General features: G+C 42.6%; 1 protein-coding gene across 1 annotated transcript in view; it reads right to left on the minus strand.

Moving 5' to 3' along the window:
• Positions 1–18,487, minus strand: part of CFAP74 (cilia and flagella associated protein 74) — a 98,634-nt gene that overhangs the window by 31,462 nt on the left and 48,685 nt on the right. Inside the window, exons 18-21 of the mRNA XM_060259605.1 lie at positions 17,427–17,549; positions 16,270–16,391; positions 7,216–7,344; positions 1,552–1,639 (exon numbers count right to left, since the gene is read on the minus strand). Coding sequence (XP_060115588.1) covers positions 1,552–1,639; positions 7,216–7,344; positions 16,270–16,391; positions 17,427–17,549 — 462 coding nt within the window. The remainder of the gene's footprint in view (positions 1–1,551; positions 1,640–7,215; positions 7,345–16,269; positions 16,392–17,426; positions 17,550–18,487) is intronic.

Consider the following 18,487-nt stretch of genomic DNA (forward strand, 5'->3'; position numbering starts at 1 on the left):
GCCAAATAATTGCAATGCCCGACTACTTCCCACCAAGAAGATTACAATAATCACACACTAAATGACTTCAGCTGAGTTCTAGGCTTCATCAACTCCTACTGTTTCCAGGAGCTCTCCAAGGTCCTGGAAAACTTAGTCTGACAGCTGCTCTGTTATGTACTCCCTGCTCTCTGTCATTATACCCTGCTGGCTGCAAGGACTTAAGTACCTTCCCACAGTCCTGTATGAGTTTGCACCCCGTAGGGAACTCTTCCATTTGTGTAAAGGACCGCCTTGCTGTCCTCTTTCAAGGTCAAGATGGCCACCTGGATTGCTCCTGCAGGTGCTGATGAACAGCTGTGAGGTGGCAGTGTTTCCCTGCCTGTCACCCCAGACAACATCCCCAGCTTGGGAAGAAGCTGTGCTGCCCAGTTTGGTGTAGTGGCTAAGTGTGCGGACTCTTATCTGGGAGAACTGGGTTTGATTCCCCATTCCTCTACTTGCACCTGCTGGAATGGCCTTGAGTCAGCCATAGCTCTCACAAGAGTTGTCAGTGAAAGGGCAGCTTCTGGGAGAGTTCTCTCAGCCCCACCCACCTCGCAGGGTGTCTGTTGTGGGGGAGGAAGATAAAAGAGATTGTGAGCCGCTCTGAGATTCAGAGTGGAGGGCGGGATATAAATCCATCATCATCATCTTCATCTGTCTGGCAGGTGGGGGCAAGTCCACAACCCTAACCTGGGTGACCACTTAGCAGGCCATCAAAATAGTCTGGACAATATTATTGAGGGGCTAGTGCCTAAATTTGTTTGTTCCTCCTCTTCCCTCTCTGTCCTCTTTTTGTGTTACATCATTTTGTAGGTGTTATGTGGAGTTCTAAACTATCTTGAATGCAATGGCAGAAATGTGGTATATAAACAAATAAAATTGATTCACATTTTGCATGTAAAAAGGTTCCAGGTTCAATCTCGAGCACAGTGGCGGACTGGGTCTAAAAATATTGGTCGCCAGGGGGCCCACCCACAACTATAAGGCTATCATTTCATTTTTGTAAGAAATAATTTTTTTTAAGAAAATACATAAGTAGAAAAAAGGTACAATTAAAGCTTTTGTGAAATAAATACATTTTTTCAGTAATTACAATGTACATATATTGTACCTATTGCTGGCATTATACAGAAGATACTAAATGTAAATACAGATTGCCTTTTCTCCAGGGGAGCTGATCTCTGCTAGCTGGAAATCAGTTGTAAAAGCAGGAGATCCCCAGGCCCCACCTGGAGGCTGGCGACCCTAAATACAACATAAATTTTAGTTGCATTACAGTAATAATACTGAACTTCTATTATATTTTCAAGCTACTAAAAAGGTCATTCACATTTTAAACATATTGCCTAATGTTTAAGGGGGCCCACTTGTCATCGGGCAAGCTGACACCCTGGCCAGTCCGCCACTGCCTGAGCATCTCCAGTTAAAGGGTTTTAGGTAGCAGTTTTAGGAAAGCGCCCACAGAACAAATGGGCAGACTTAGCATAAGAGACTTGTAAATGTGATCAGCAGCTGAATACCACTGACCTGATCTGAAACCATTATAGTCATTGGGACTTCCAAGACTCTGGTCTGCTCATCAAAGTACTTTCTTGCATCTTCTGGAAGAGATTTCCTGCAACGGGAAAGTCATGCATATTCATTAAACACCTAAGACGACAAAATCAAAGGAATCCAATGTTAAGAACGTTTTTAAGCTCTTTATTTCTGAAGAAGCTAATAAAAATCCTTGAGGGTTTAAACTGTGTGGGGAATTACAGGAAGGCAAAACAAAGTTATCTTGTTTAGAGGGATTGTCCTAAAAAGCATTATTATTTGGACAACATGTTTTCCCTTCTCTAGCTACCCTGTCAAAAGCAGTGTTAGAGACCTGAAAGAAGACTGCTGATGCTTCCCAATGACTCAAGTCTTCTTTAAAAACCTCAGATTTTAACCTGCGTTCAGTTATGTCCTGGTTACGAGAAAACCCAGAATACACCGCTTTGGCTCTATAATTATAAATCATCAGCATTTCCAACTATGGAGGAGTTTGCAGAAGTTCCTCCTGCGAAATCAGATCCTGTTGAAATGACTGACAAGAGTTGGAAGAGATCAAAAGAAGCCTGGCTGCCTTTTACGGGAGGCTGGGCCCTGACAGCCCACCCCCGACCAACCCACACCTCAGCATGATGCAAGTGGAGAGCAGGTGTATTGTGGAATGGTACCTGGAGAGCCAATTGCTCCAGATGACTCAACCAAGTGAGCAGCATCTGAAAAGCCACGGCAAATATCCCATGGCAGCCGTGCTCCGACCATCTGGTCCCTAGGTTACCACCTTGCCAAAAGGCAGAGGCGGATGGAAGATGGGGGAGAACACAATGGTTGGTTTGTACACGTAAACTGAAGGAACTGAAACCTGTGGCAAACTGTAAACGTGCACTCTTGACTCAAAATCTGGGAATATAAAACAATAACGTCAAAAAGCGGGGATAAACTTTGGATGAGGAGAATATTGGGAGCAGCCTGAAAACCATGGACAGATTTGAAACTTCATGGTCATGTCACCTAACCTGTAACATCAACGGATATCAAAGGTACCGTTGCAACCACTGCTGTAGATTTTGTCTATGCAAAAAGGACAAATCTGGGCTCGTTCTGCGGAACGGCATATTATTTACGTACCAGTCCCCAGCAGGATATTAAAAACAGAACTCTGAAGGATCTCGTCTGCTATTTCTATGCCTGTAATTCTTATTAATGCCCCGTAAGTGTTTTCAGCTTGCATTACTAAAGGAGCTGATTAAGGGGCTATGTTGTATTTACCAGCGTTTTAAGAAAGTATTAACCGATATATTGCTCTTTCCCCAGCAAAAACACTGACGGCTATAAATAGGGCTTTCGAAAGTTGCTTTGTAATCGGTATGGAAGCTTCCTCGGGCCCAGCTGTAGCCGGGAGCACAGATGAGAGACCCATCTTGAGCAATCTGTTCCTTTTGACATTGATGTTAATTAATTACCAGCTCCTCTGAGTCAGTATCAATGGGATGGCAGTGCCATGCAGATACAGAAAGAAGAGCGGGCTGCGGGAGGAGTCGAAGACCATCCCCGTCTGTCTGGTTACCTGCCATGGAGAAGGGACATGCGGGTTGATGCATGCTAAAGCCTTTCGCCAGCATAAGCCCGGTTAGAGAGAGTGTGAGCCAAATGAATACATGTACAGCATCATTTTTAGAGCTCTTTCCCTATTTATAATCCACGGGCACCTCAATCATGGGGTGAAGTTCCCCCACCGTCATGTCTCCATGGAGACCATGTTTCATCTAGCAGTCTTCTGCTCTCAATCATCTGCTCGAAATGAACGTGCCACTAGCTAGTTTGCAGAAGGTCACACAGTTCCCACCCCCTCCCCAACGGGATGCATAATACGGTGGAAAGCACAAAAAAATGTTGAAGGAGGGTGGTTTTCAAATCAGCCATAGGCTGCAAGTGAAGAATCTTCAACTGGCAAAATGAAGAAGGCCAAGTTGTGTATTCAAGGAGCCTGTTTTCAGCAATAAGGGAATCGATCAGTGGCTTCCTGGGGCACCATCCGATCCCAAATTAAATCCCCAGCATCAGTAGTTAATAGACTCTCTGGGCAACATACACTCACCCTAAGAGCTATTGGCAGTCAAAACAGACAGTACTGGTCTAGCTGAAGCAATGGTCTTCATGTGAAGCAACTTCATAGCTAGATTTGAATCCAGCAGCACGTAAGAAACCAACAGAATTTTAGGGTATAACCTTTGAGTACTCTGACTCTTGAAAACTGATGCTCTCAATATCTTGTTGTTCTCTAAGGTGCTACTGGACTTAAATCTAGCTGCTCTACCACAGACCAACACGACTACCCTCTAAAATTCTCTTTGTGAATTCAAGTTTCCCTTTCTAAGGTAGCTGAAAAAAGTCACACAATTTTGAGAGAAGTGTAAGAATCACAGGGTTGGCCCTGGTTAGTACTTGGATGGAAGACCACCAAGGGAATCCCAGGGCACTATTTAGAGGCAAGCAATGGCAAACCACCTCTGTTCTCTCTTGCCTTGAAAACCCCATGGGGTCACCATATGTCAGCTGTGACTTGGTGACACTTTCCACAGTAGGAATTTGCTGAATATATGAAGGTGCGTACACTTGCAAGTCAGACCAGAGGTCCATCTTGCTTCAGGCATCCCTTTCTGTTCACGCCTTTAGACTTCTGTGCCAGCACTCTGAACTGTGAAATTGCTAAGCAAAAACCTGGTGGGGTGGCCACTTTTCATTTGACACAATTACAAAGAGGGCATTCCTTGTTACAGAAATGCTCCTGAGCTGCCCATGTAAATGGCAACTCGACCGACCTTGTAAGGAAAGCAGAGTGACCAAAAGATTTTCAGAAAGGTACACTAGGTCAGCACTTTCAACACTCAACTCTCCTCTGCAACCCTCACTCAGCCTTCCACACACACACACACACACACACACACTTTAACTGATCTCTTTTTGGTGTGCCAATCTGGTACTTATTTCATGACTCAGAACCGCCTTAATCTCGTCAAATCTCCTTTTTGAAGCTTTCCCCCCATTTAAAAAAAACACATGCACACACATAAACAAACGCAGATTAACATTTTTAATCCAAGCTGTGTGCCTTTATCCTCTTGACAAAACTGTAGCAGTGTTTCCTAACATTTGAAGTTCAGGGACTGGGAACTGTCTTAACAACAGAATCTCTGTCTCCACATTCTTTGTGGAAGGAGACATGCCATGCTTGCATTTCTTTAGCTTGTACTGCAATACAGCCCCGGTAATTTATTCAAAGAACATGCAAAAGCTGCTTTACAGAGAGTCTGTCTGGCTCAGTATTGTCTCCTGACTGGCAGTGACTCTTTGTGGTTTTGCAGGAAGAGAAATGTCCACCCTAGCCATACCACTGGCGATCACTAAGCTGGAGATGCCAGAGCTGTATGTAAAAGGTGTGTCGAGTTCACAGTCTCACTCTGAGATAGGAAGCTGCTTTATGCTCCTGGGCTATTGATGCACCTACCTCAATATTGCCTCCTTCAAGGCCTAAGGCATTTACCAATCTTGTTATTAAAGACCCTTTAACTGGCCATGCCGTGCCAGAATATGAACACTGGGTTTTCATGCAAAGTCAATGTTCTGCCACTGAGCTTCAGTGCACAAACAGTTCTGCAAGCCCTTCCAGGGTTCTAGATGTGTTTTGAAAACAGTACTTCCCGCCCTACCCAATGCAAATCACTTGTGAAGCGCATGAGGTTTTCCCTCCACAAAACTGGGGACGTTGGCAAGACTCCTGTGTGATTAAGACCAGCATGCCAAAAGAGGGAGCTGTTGGCACTTCAGCACCATTTTGAGACTTCGAGGCCACTAGTCAGGAGAAGGTATTACACTCAGGGGTGGTCAGGTGACCGGGGGTCAGTGATGTTTCACCAGGCCCAATAAATCCAGACTCTGGTCTGGCTCTTCAAAATCCAAACAAGGTCTTTAGATTGAACTTTTCTCTCTGCCTGTCTGGTGATGATCACCCTTCTGCCTCCCTTGGTCTGTGGCTGCACTATCAAACTGGCAACCATGACCAGGGTTTAAGAAATATTCAGGGTGTCCTAAATGGACAGGCATGTTAATTTGTAGGTCTCCCTGGAACCCTGTGGCATTTAGTAGGTTTGTGTGAAATCTCCTGAAGAATTAGACAAACGTTTCTCTACTGTGCTTGCAAGATTAATTGTGGGAAGACTTTTCGTGCTGTGGATAACACCGCAGGGAAGGCAGCAGTGACTGGGATGGGATCCAAATCAATTTCCTTCCTGGGCACCTGGCAACTCATCCATATGCCAAGAGGAAAGACAGTCAAGAAGGGGAAGAGCCATGGACCATTTTAACTGTTTGGTAACAAGATGGACATTCTTATGAGGAAGTGTGCATGTGCACAAAAACTTACACCCAGAATTAAAACTTTGTTGGTCTTAAAGGTGCCACTGGGCTCAGACTTTATTCTTATGGACGGTTTAATGTAGAATAGGCCCTGACTGGAAGGCCCAGGCTAGCCTAGTCTCATCAGATCTCAGGAGCTAAGCAGGGTTGGCCTGATTACTACTTGGATGGGAGACCACCAGGGAAGTCCAAGGGTGCTATGCAGAGGCAGGCAATGGCAAGCCTCATCTGCTCATCTCTTGCCTTGAAAACTCTACAGCGGGGTGGCCAAACTGTGGCTCTTTAACAAATATTGCATAGCTCTCAAAGCCGCCACCGCCCCATCCTCTAGCTTGGAAAAAGGTATTTGTCTTTAAATCACTTCTCCAAGCCAGCCAGCGGCTTGGAGAATGCACTTAAAGTTACTTTCTTTCCACCTCTCCCTCCCCTAACTATTCCCTTTCCTTCCCTCCCTTCTTCCCTCCCTCCCTTTGTCTTGCAGCTCTCAAACATCTAATGTCCATGTCTTTTGGCTCTCGAACATTTAATCTATGTAGCTCTTACATTAAGAACGTTTGGCCACCCCTGCTCTACAGGGTCACCGTAAGTTGGATAAACCACCACTAATGCTCCAAGCATCATACTAAAAGAGCAACCCTAACCAGGTATACTCAAGAGTAAGCCCTGTTTTATTCAATGGGGCTTACTCCTAGGAAAGCCTTCTTAGGATCGCATTCTAAATGCTTCATTTTTATGTTGCAATTTACATTCAACATGTTCCTGATGAAGTAAATGAATGTTGCTCTATAATTTTTCCTTAAAGAGCAACAACTTCAATGTTTCTAGAAAACTAACATGTCAGAAAGGAGAGAGTCCAGCCTAGTCTTTTTTCCTTGAGCTTTGTAAGAAAATCACTGGAGATGATCTTACAAAGCTCATTGATTACACCAGTTCCAGTGGTTTTAGTCTTTTTTCCTGGCAGTGGAAGTTTTGAAGCCCGGGTATCGTTAAGGACTCCTTTCACCTCTATGAACCTCTCCTTGCAGTCAGAAGCGGTATAAGCCCAGGAACAGTTTTACAACTCTGCCTGTGGCTTGTACAAACCCAACCTATTTGATGAAGGGAGCTGAGACTTTAAAAAGTTTATACCCTGAGAATCTAATTGGTCTCCAAGGTGCTACTGGTCTTCTAATGCAGATTAACATGGCTACCCAACTGAAACAAGGCCTACGTAAGGAATGGAAGAAAGGGTTTCGGCCCTACCTCGGCAGGAACTTCAGCTGCACGCTGAAGGATGAATGGGCTTGAATGTAGCCTGTCTTTGGAAGCAGTTCCATGTGATTGGTCAGTTCCTTGCAAACCTCAAACTTCAAGCGTAGTGCAGACGTTGCTCTGTGGAACAAAGGAAGAATTGAGTAGGCTTCAAGCTGCCCATCTCTGCTGATAGCCTTGACTTGGTAGACCAGAAATAGAGCACTTCACTTTACATTTTGGCTGATGGAGAAGCAAGGCCAACTCAGGCTGAGAGATTATATATTTTTTCTTTTTTTACAATAATAGATTTTATTGACTCTAATTCAATACAAAGGGAGCATAGGAAAAATAGATAATAAAAATATAAATCTAACATACAAGAATCCAATTTAGATCACTGGATGCATATAGCAAACAATTTACAAAAACAATACATAATATGCATCCCGCCCCCCCCCAGTCGCAGTCACTCCCACCTCAGCCTGTCCCCCAGTCAAGCCCCACCAGTGAAGGACCCTCCCCCAGCCCAAGGAGCCTGGAGGAGCAAGCAGCGGCCGTGCTACACCCTGTGGCCCGACGTAGAAGGAGCTGACTGGCCGCCAGGGAGGAGCCGGGGCCGGCACGTGAGCCAGATGAAGGCTTCGCCCCAGGACGCCCGGGATCGGGGCTTATGAAGAGGGGCAAGGCCAGCCTGGGGAGAGGGCAGGACTCGGAGGGAAGGGGTGGGGCTCACAGGGGAATAAAAGGAAGCCACACTGGGAGGTCAGGGAGGAAGGATAGTGGAGGTGAAGAGAGGGTTGCCCACTAAGAAAGATAGAAGGAGCCCTAAACACCACCAGGGATAGGAGGCTGGGTGACGCAACTCAGCCCCTATCCAATTCTGAGACCTTCACAGCTGGCTTCGAGAGTCCACCGGGAGGGCTGGCTGCCAGGGGACCCCCCAGGGGGCAACAGGGGCGTGACAAAAAGGAAGTATTCCCAAAGGATTCCAAAACTGGGGCCCAAAGCAACTCATAATCTATAGCCAAATCAGCATCATTTTCAAAGAAAGGGTTATCCATTGACTTTCCCGTTACATACTGGTCCCATAACTTATACCACATTTCAATCATGGGGGTATGTGGAGTTTTCCAGTTTTTTGCAATCGTCATGTGAGCTATCGCCAACATTGTCAAGATTAAAGATTTCTGATCTTTAGTCATCAATTTATCAGGCCAGATATCAAATAAAAGAAGTTTGAGAGATTATAAATAATAATTTGGGGGAAGGGGACAGACGACCATAAGGAATCTCAGAGGAGGGAAACAATTGGAGCCCCCCTCCCAGCACAATACAAGAATGAGCTGCAAGTCTAGATGAGAAACATGGCCCTGAACTTCACTAGTCCATTGCAATTGCTTTGAGCAGTGAGATCAGGGATAGGTGAGCAGGAATCCACTCATCCAGTCCTGAATCATAGCAGTACAATTTTCTCTCCCCTCACCCATGTGGGAGTTGGGGGAATTGGATACAGCTCGCTGCACGACATGCGCAGCCAATCCTAATTTCAACACACATCTCATTCTAGCACACAATAACCCATTAGGGGCTCTGATTCCCTCGTAGCTTGAAGAGTTGTCATTAATTAGTAGCAGAGAAAGCACCATTCCTCCAGCCCTAATTGACCCCCTTGCCGAGACACTTGTAGCCTCAAAGGTTCATAGCCCTTAAAAGTTGGTAGCGATGTGGATTGGAGTGGGCCCTGAAATCAGAGTCGGCAGCAGTGTCCTATGAAGTGCTCCTCCTATTATCCCCCTCGCTGTTTAACAAAGAGCCAGTTCTGCAATTTTGAACACCCTTACAAGGCTAGCAGGTGTAGCCGGATGGTGTGCCAAATGTATAATAACTCTTCATTGTGTTTGTGGACCTTTTAGGGCTGCACAGCTGCACAGGTATGACTGGTTGGAACCCTGTGCTTTTGTGAAAAGCTAAAGCTGTAACTTGGAGAAAGGGAAGATAAATATGTTCCTCAGTTTTTGAAAATTTGAGCTGCCACCTTTAAAGAACCAGAGGTTATTTTAATTATATGTGCATGTGTGTGGTAGACAGAGGGCTTTTTCTACAAAGAAACTCATTTGCATATTAGGCCACACCCCTTGATGCCAAGCCAGCTGGAACTGCATTCCTGTGTGTTCCTGCTCAAAAAAAGCCCTGAGTAGATACATCTCTACTTAAGGCTAACTTGCGCTGCGGTTTGAAATGGTGGCCTGAATTTGCAGTCTCTGAATCTTGTTTTGTCTGTCATGATACTGTCATGTTAAACAATGGTTCCTAAGCATAAGCTTTGGGCTGCTGTGGTTTCCAAAATTTTTAAAATTGGTTGGGGGAGAGAGCAAGTAGTTAGCCTTGCCTAGGGCAGCAAAAAGCCTGGCACTGGCCCTGCCCCTCCAGGATCCTATGCACTTTGGGTGGCCATGCAGGTTGACTGCCCTCCTCAGTTTCCCCCTCCCATCGCCCTCTGGCTGACTGCTTTCAGCATTCCATGATTCTCAGAAGGCAATGAGCTTCCTCAATGCTTGTTGGATCAGCATCAGCTTCCACTGGGATTGGCCTAGAAGCCAGAGCTGTCTCACCCTTCACGGATGCAGTTTGTTTTTTCAAGATAGAGCAAGAGGAGGGAGTTTCTTTTCACCAACTCTGCTCTGCCAATTAGCTATTCCCACCTGCCAGGGAATGGGGACTGGCTTTTCCTCCCTGAGTGCTCCTGGGCACACCTTTTAAATGCTTCCCCCAAAGAGGGCCAACCCTAGGCTCAGCCAATCCTCTCTGCCCAACCCAGTCTTGGGGAGTGACAGACCCCATAGCCAATGGATGGCTGCCTTGGATTAGTGAGTTCACTGGCTTTTCCCACGAACTTCTTTAAAGAGATGTCTGACCCGCACAACTTCCTCTAGGAAGGTCAGCGCTGCCTGTTGAATAGCCCAACAAAGTTTATTCGGGGTGTGAGCTTTCGTCTGCATTTGCACTAAAACATGCATACTTTGTCAGACAAAACACTCACACCCTGAATAAAACTTTGTTGGTCTTAAAGGTGCCATTGGACTCTAACTTTGTTCTACTGCTTCAGACCAACACGATGACCGACCTGGATTTATCTTCATAGGGCTGCCTGTTGTCTTTGTCCCCCTGACAGAGTTCCCCTGGGTCTCATTGCCAAGGCCATCAGTGGTTGAAACTCCGGTGGGTTGGCTTCTGCTGTCAAGCATGCCACCGAGAGCCAGCTGGGCTCCTTCAGGCTGGCTGACTCCTGAGCAAACTCTGCCAAGGCCATGCCTTGCTACGACCTGGCAGACAGCTTTGAGGCTTGGTGGTGCAGTGCACCTTTGGTGGGGCTTGAAGACCCCTGAGGAAAGTGCGGGGGTGCAGCCACCGACCCCAGACATTTGGGTTTTCCTTTTTGCCACCTTCTTTTAAGTTTACACTGCCTTTGGTATTTGGAAGATGTGGGTCTCGAAATTTCTGACCCAGTGCTTAGACAATAAAAACATGCCATCTGGGAAGCAGTTCTGAACTTAAAAGAGGATTCACCCTCCATGGGTCGCCTAGCACAGTCAGTAGCACACAAAGAACCTGGAGACAGTATTGGCTTCTGTTAAAACTAAAGGCCCAGGTCAAGTTCTGGACAATGCGATTTGACAGCTTCCCAAAAGGAACACCTCGGAACCTGAGATTTATATTGAATCCCACTGATCGGATAGAAAAATTACCCTGCCTCTGTACTTTTAATCTTGCCTCTGGGAGCGGGGGTTATCTAGACCCAGGAAAATCTCTTACATAACCCGACGCTTGTCACATTTGTAACCTGAATTTCAGAGATAACGGCTTTACTCATTTCCTTCCGACTGTGAAGAATCTCAGCGGTATCTAATTCTAGTAAGGAGTTCAGAATATATGCCTTCCACCAGAAACAGTAAAAAAAAACAAAAAAAAGAGAGGAGGGGAGGAAGGAAAATAAATAAAAATCAACCCTATTTGTTTGCATTTAAATAGAATCTTTAAAACAGCGGGAAAGAAAAGGAAGACAAAAATAGGAACACTCATCCTAGCCAGCAGAATGTGTCAATTTAAAGAGAGGTGGGAGCCAGCAGCTGCTGGTCATGGGAGATGATAAAAAGCCTCTCTAAAAAGCAAAGACTGAAACACAGAGGCCTTGTGAGAGGGAGGATGCTTGTTGTTCAGAGACAATGTTTTAAAATTTCTATGAAAATAATGCCCACACTTGGTGAGGGGTCATATTACTTGACGTCTGAGATCATTGCTTCCAGCTGTCATCTGTATCAGAGGATGGGAAGCAGCCAAGCGCCCTTCTGTCATGCCTGCATCCAGCTGGGAACCCCTCCTTCCGGCTCACCAAAGACATCTATAAGGCCATCAGAGGGCAGACAGGAAGCAGCCAGGCTACCCTTCCCCGTCATGCTTGGATCCAGCTGTGAATCCCTCCTTCCAGCTTCCAAATGCAATCTCCAAGGCCATCAGAGGGCGGACAGGAATCAACTAGGCTGCTCTCCAGTGAGTTTGCACCTAGCGCCAGCTGGGGATTTCCTCCACAAAGACTATTCTGCATTTATTTTTTATTAGATCTTGATTTCTGTTAGCCCTCTGGGGAGCTTTTTTTTAAAGTTAATTTTATCTTACAATAACTTCCATCTTCTAAAAAAAGCCATCTATATTGAGCTTTCAGTTGTATGAACATTTGGTTAATCAACTAAATAAACTATTAACTAAATAGATAATCAATGAACTACATTTTTTTTAAAATGCACAACAGGTTAGAAACCACACATACAAATATTCTGTTACCAGCATGAAATCACTTGTATGGATCTATCTTGCAAGCAGAAATGATGGAGGTTAAAGGTCCAACTACACATCAGAAACAGGAATGACAATAATAAAGACAGCTGTAATTGTTAAAACAATCCTGTAAAGTCAAGTCAATGTTTATTATTTTGCTACCGAGATGGGGATTCAGGGTGATTCTGAGAGCGCCGTGCCAAAGCACAGTTAACAGCAGCGGTGAGATCTGAAGCGAGGATTACACAAAAGCTAAGTCACAATTTTAGAATGACCCAAGTTCATTAATTCATAGGATTGTAAGTCAGAAATGATTTGACAGCACTCAACAAATGCACAAGTTAGGAAGGAACACTTGCTTCTAGATTTTAAATAATTTTATTGGTAACATATGGTAACAAAATTATTTCTTAAATCTTAATAACTTCTTTTATCGTTCCCATATATTACTTTCTACCCACCCCTCCCCCAGTTACTTGATCCCCGCCGGTGTTATTTACTTAAAATGCTAATATTTAAAGGTACCCTTAACTATTAAAACAAAAACTTATATTCTTCTTCTTCTAAAACTTCATCATTATCAAAAATTGTCCAATGTCCTTTTATTTTCCACTCTTTTTCTACATATTTTCTAAACTTTTTCCATTCCATCTTAAAAACTTCTAAATCATAGTCTCTTAATGTTCTTGTTAATTTGTTCATTTCACTCCATGTCATAACTTTTATAATCCAATCCCATTTCTCTGGTATTTTTTCCTGCTTCCACAACTGCACATATAATGTCCTAGCAGCTGAAAGCAAGTACCAAATTACAGTTCTATCTTCTTTTGGAAATTTTTCCATTTCTAATCCCAACAGAAAAGTCTCTGCAACTTTCTTAAATTCATATCCCAAAATCTTAGTAATTTCTTGCTGAATCATCTGCCAATACTTTTTCGCCCTTTCACAAGTCCACCACATATGGTAGAAAGAACCTTCATGTTTTTTACATTTACAACACCTATCTGGCATCTTGTTATTCATCTTTGCCTATTTTTTAGGAGTCATGTACCATCTGTACATCATTTTAAAACAGCTCTCTTTAATACTATGACACGTCGAAAGCTTCATAGAATTTTTCCACAAGTGTTCCCAAGTTTCCATCTGTATTTCTTTATTTACATTAATTGCCCACTTAATCATTTGAGATTTCACTGCTTCATCTTCCGTAGACCATTTTAACAGTAATTTATATATTTTTGAAATTAATTTTTCATTATCTCCAAGCAGAACTATTTCCATTTCTGTTTGTTCTTTTCTTATCCCTTCAGTTTTGATATCATTATCCACCAAGCTCTTTATTTGTTGCATTTGGAACCAATCATATTTATTGTTCAACTCTTCAGCAGTTTTCAATTCTACTTTGCCACTTTGTATTTTTAATAATTGATTATATGACAACCACTTTTCTTCACCTATTTCAGCTGTTATTTTTATTACTTCAGCCGGCACTATCCATAACGGTTTTCTCTCATCCCCATATTTCTTGTACTTCATCCATGTATTTAACAAGTTATTTCTTATATAATGGTGAGAGGAAAAAACGTCCATCTTCTTTTTTCCATAATACAAATACACATGCCAGCCAAATTTATTTCCATGACCTTCCAGCACTAAGAGTTTTTTGTTTAACAATATTATCCATTCTGCTTCCTGATATAATTTTAAATTTGGTAGTTGAAATCCACCTCTCTCTTTTGCATCTGTCAAAACTTTCATTTTAATCCTTGGTTTCTTCCCAGCCCACACAAATTCTGAAATTTTCCTTCACCATTTATCAAATTGTTTACTTTCTTTCGCTATGGGAATAGTTTGAAACAAATACATTATTCTTGGTAGAATATTCATTTTAATTGCAGCAATTCTACCCAGCAATGACAAATTAAGTTTGTTCCATTTTAACATATCTTCATCCATTTTACGCCATAGCTTCTCATAATTGTTTTTGAATAGATCAATATTCTTCATTGTTATCTCCACACCCAAATATTTTACCTTGGAGGTAACTTCACAGCCCATTAGTCTCTGTAATTCTTGTTTCTTATTTAGTTGCATATTTTTGTATAGAAACTTTGATTAATTCAAAGTCCCGCCAACTCCCCATATTCTTGTATTTTAGCTAACAACAAAGGTGTAACTTGTATGGGGTTTTCATTTATAAACACTATATCATCTGCAAATGCTCTATATTTGTAAGTAAATCCTTTATTTTTAATCCTTCTATTTCTTTGTCTTCTTGGATCTGCATCAGTAATATTTCAAGAGTCATTATAAACAACAATGGGGAAAGCGGACAACCTTGTTTTGTGTCTTTGCTACTTATCATATCTTCTGTAAAGTCTGTGTTTATACATAGCCTTGCACGTTGTTCAGTGTATATTGCTTTTATCATTCTAATAAAGCTTTCTCCCAACTCCATCTTCTCCATTAGTGTAAACATAAAGTCCCAGTTTAAATTGTCAAATGCTTTCTCTGCATCCGCAAAGAATAATGCTACTTCCTTTTCTGGATGTCTTTCATAATATTCTACAATATTTACAACAGTTCTGATATTCTCTTATTTGCCTTTTGGGAAGAAACCCTGCTTGATCCTCCTTTATAAAATTTATCAAATGTTGCTTAAGCCGTTCTGCCAAGATTCTTGTATATATTTTATAGTCATTATTTAATAACGGAATTGGTCTATAATTTTTTATATTCGTGACATCTCTATCTTCCTTTGATATCAATGAAATAACAGCTTCCTTCCATGTGTTTGGTATTTTCCCTTTTATTCTTACCATGTTCATCAACTTCTGCAATTTCGGTGTTAACTCGTCTTTAAAGGTTTTAAAATATTTAGCTGTATATCCATCTGGCCCAGGTGCCTTTCCATTTTTCATTGCATTAACTGCAGCCTCAATTTCAATTTTTTCAATTGGATCATTCAAAACTTTTTGCATATTTTCTGTTAAGGGTTCTATTTTTATTTTTTGTAAATACTCATCCATCTTTTCTTTCTTTATATTAACACCTTTAAACAACTTGGCATAATACTTAAAAAATTCTCTTTTTATTCCCTCTTGACTAACCACCTCTCTTCCATCTACCACAATTTTATTAATAATTTTATTTTCTCTTTTTTTTCTTCAGTTGCCAAGCCAAATACTTTCTAGGTTTATTTGCTCCCTCAAAAGATTTCTGCTGCAGTCTTTTCAAATTCCATTCCAATTCTTTATTTAACAAATGTCTTATTTGCGTTTGTAATATTGTAATTTCCCTTATAATTTTCTTTTTCCCTGGCCTTTTTCTCAACTCCCCTTCTTTTTTCTTTATTTCATTCTGAATGTCCAACAGCTGTTTTTCTTTTGCTCTCTTATCTTTATTATTCAAGGTAATCAATAATCCTCTCATTAGTGCTTTGTAGGCATCCCAGACCGTCTGAAATTCCATATCCTCTTTATCATTCACTTGAAAGAAAGCTTTAGTTTCATTTTCTAGGTATGTCACTATTTCTTTATTCTGTAGTAAATCTTCATTCAATCTCCATCTTCTCAACTTCTTAGACAATTTTATAATCCACATTATTGGGTTATGATCAGCCCCAATTTTGGGTAAAATCTCTATTTTCCTTGTTATAAGACCTAAATCTTTAGTGCCCCACAACATGTCAATTCTAGAAAAACTTTTGTCTTGCTGAAAAAAAAAGTATAATCCCACACCTCAGGGTTAAATTTCCTTCATATATCCTCCAAATTTACTTGTTTGACCAGTTCAAAAAAGGACTTTGGCAATTTTCCTTCTTTGTTATTATTCCCCCCCCCCCCAGATCTATCCAGAGAGTTCTTAATTGTTCCATTAAAATCTCCCATTATCAAAACTTGGTCATACGTCAGTTCATCAAATTGTTGTGTAATGTCTTTAAAGGAAGGAACACTTGCTGAGACCTGGATGGCTCAGGCTACCCCGATCTCATCAGCTCTTAGAAGCTATGCAGGATCAGCCCAGATTGATACTTGGATGGGAGAACACCAACGAAGTCCCGGGTTGCTACGCAATGGTAAACCAAACCACCTGATTGGCTCTTGCCTTGAAAACTTATGCGTCTTGATGGGAAAAAGTCAGCTGTGACATGATGGCAAAACAAATAAAAAGGATGCAACACTTACTTGTGAATAAACCAGAACCAGATATATTAGTAGGCTCACTCACCTACTTTGAATGATGATGCCGTCCTGATACAGCCTGTCGTACATGCAGATTTTGAGGTCGACGTCTGGATTGGGCACCCACACGGGCACGGCCACAGAAACGGCCACAGCGCTGAAGTGCAACTAAACACAAAGCCATGCCAAGTCAAGGAGAAACAAAGCCTACATATTTAAAACAGCCAGAAAACACATCTGGATTCAATCATCTGGCCTCACAGAAAAGGCTTTTCAAGCCCATTTTCCTTGCACACAAGGAAGCCTAGCATGGTGGATGGGGGGGGGGACACTCACTGGAGTGAAGGTCATTATATAATGCTAAGCACCCATTAGGAAGGTGGTCCTCTGTGATCTCCTCCTTTGAGAGATTCACACCCACCTCCTCCATTCAGTAAGCTTGCTAATCTCCCCATGTGAGTCTGCACAGAAGCCACAAAGATAAAAATGAGGTTGCAGTTACCTGTAACCATTGTTCACTGAGTGGTCTTTTGTGCAGACACACATCCCTCCCTCCTGCCCCGTTGTGAACTCTCTGTAACCTCAGTGTCTTAGGTTCTCCAGCAGTGGCATGGAGAGAACTGAGGAAGTAGCACCCCTCCTCCCAGTCAGGTGATCTTTTTGGTGGTAAAGCACCTGAGGGAGGCGGGGCGCTCCTAGTCTATTAGATAGCCTGGAAATCTTTTCTGCGGCAGGCCTGCCCTCAGCTCTACTGTGTGAATCCTAGGCAGCAAAGGCACAGAGAATGGTCATTTATCATAAGGACAAAAGAAAAAATTGTTGAGAGAAAAAAAATCTCCTCAGCCTCAAAACTTAGGTGAGGAAAAACACAGAGAACAGAGGTGGAGAACCTCTCTCCGTAGCAGCAAAAAGAGAACTGAGGGAGTAGAGCCCCTCATCTCAGTCAGGTGATCTTTTTGGTGCGAAAGCACCCTGAGGGAGGAGGGCTGCTCCTAGTCTATTAGGAAGCTTGGAAATCTTTTCCATGGCAGGCCTGCCCTCAGGCAGTTCCCCATGTGGGGCTGCACAGAAGCCACAAAGATGAACAATCACCTTTGTTCCCATACTTGGGTGTCCATCAATTCTGGCCTCACTGAAAAGGCTTTTCAAGCCCATTTTCCTTGCACACAAGGAAGCCCAGCAGAGGGTGGGGGGAACACTCACTGGATCACAATCAGGGTTGTCAAAGGTAATCTCGAATTCAGCACGAACATCCCCAGGAACTGCTGGAGTGAAAATAATCTGAAGTTTGACAGAGCTGAAAGGTCCAATATCACCTTCTGTAACCTGCATGGCAAGTAAAATGGAAAGAGAAACAAAAGCTTGGCTTTCAAAAAAATGGCCTTCAGTTATTGCTTCCTTGGTGTCTTTTATGAAGGTAACCTTAAGCTGAGAAGAGTGTACAGTAAAAAGACCTGACTCCAGAAAGAAAAGGGGAGAAAAGTGCTGAATCCTACAAGACTAAGAATATTAGGAGATCTCAACAATTCATTACAGAAGATGAAGTCCAAAGCAAAATTTTACATGCATCCCCCAAGCCCATGTCAAGCAGCAATCCATATTTTTAAACAACTAAATGTTTGAACAAAGTTATGGTTACTCATCCAGTTTGTGCCATTCGTTCATCTGTTTCAAGACTGGGGGTGGGCAGAGAGGCCTGTGCCTGTGGAATGGGACGTAGGATTGAGACTGACAGCCAAGCAACCTGGGGTGCTATGAAGTCTTAACAGATCTCTTGTGACTTCAGCTTTAGTGGGCTAGAGTCCATTTCAGCAGCATGATGAGAATTGGTATACAGGAACAGGGCAAAGGCAGTATACTCTAGATCTGCAAGAAGCTTGCAGAACCACAGGTTTGGACACAGGAGCTCAGTCATGACATTGCTTCATTTTGATCTACTGTATTTCATAATTGTTGGAAACTGCCTTGGAAATACAGACTCACAAGTGCATATATACATATTTATACACACTGAGTCTATCAAACTTGCTTTTAATGGTTAAGGGGAGGTGGCTATTATTCCACAACACTGACAATCTCATTGAACTAACATAACTGAAACAAGAAACATCAGAATAACTAGAACATCAAAGTGCATCTTGGACTTTTAATGACTATATAATGGAAATGATTTTATTGTATATTTTGGCTTTAATATTTTATGTCATTTTTATTTGTTGTTAGCTGCCCTGAGCCCGTCAGAGGAGGGTGGAATATAAATCTGA

Source organism: Heteronotia binoei, chromosome 18, assembly GCF_032191835.1.
Source record: "Heteronotia binoei isolate CCM8104 ecotype False Entrance Well chromosome 18, APGP_CSIRO_Hbin_v1, whole genome shotgun sequence".
Classification (NCBI taxonomy): domain Eukaryota; kingdom Metazoa; phylum Chordata; class Lepidosauria; order Squamata; family Gekkonidae; genus Heteronotia; species Heteronotia binoei.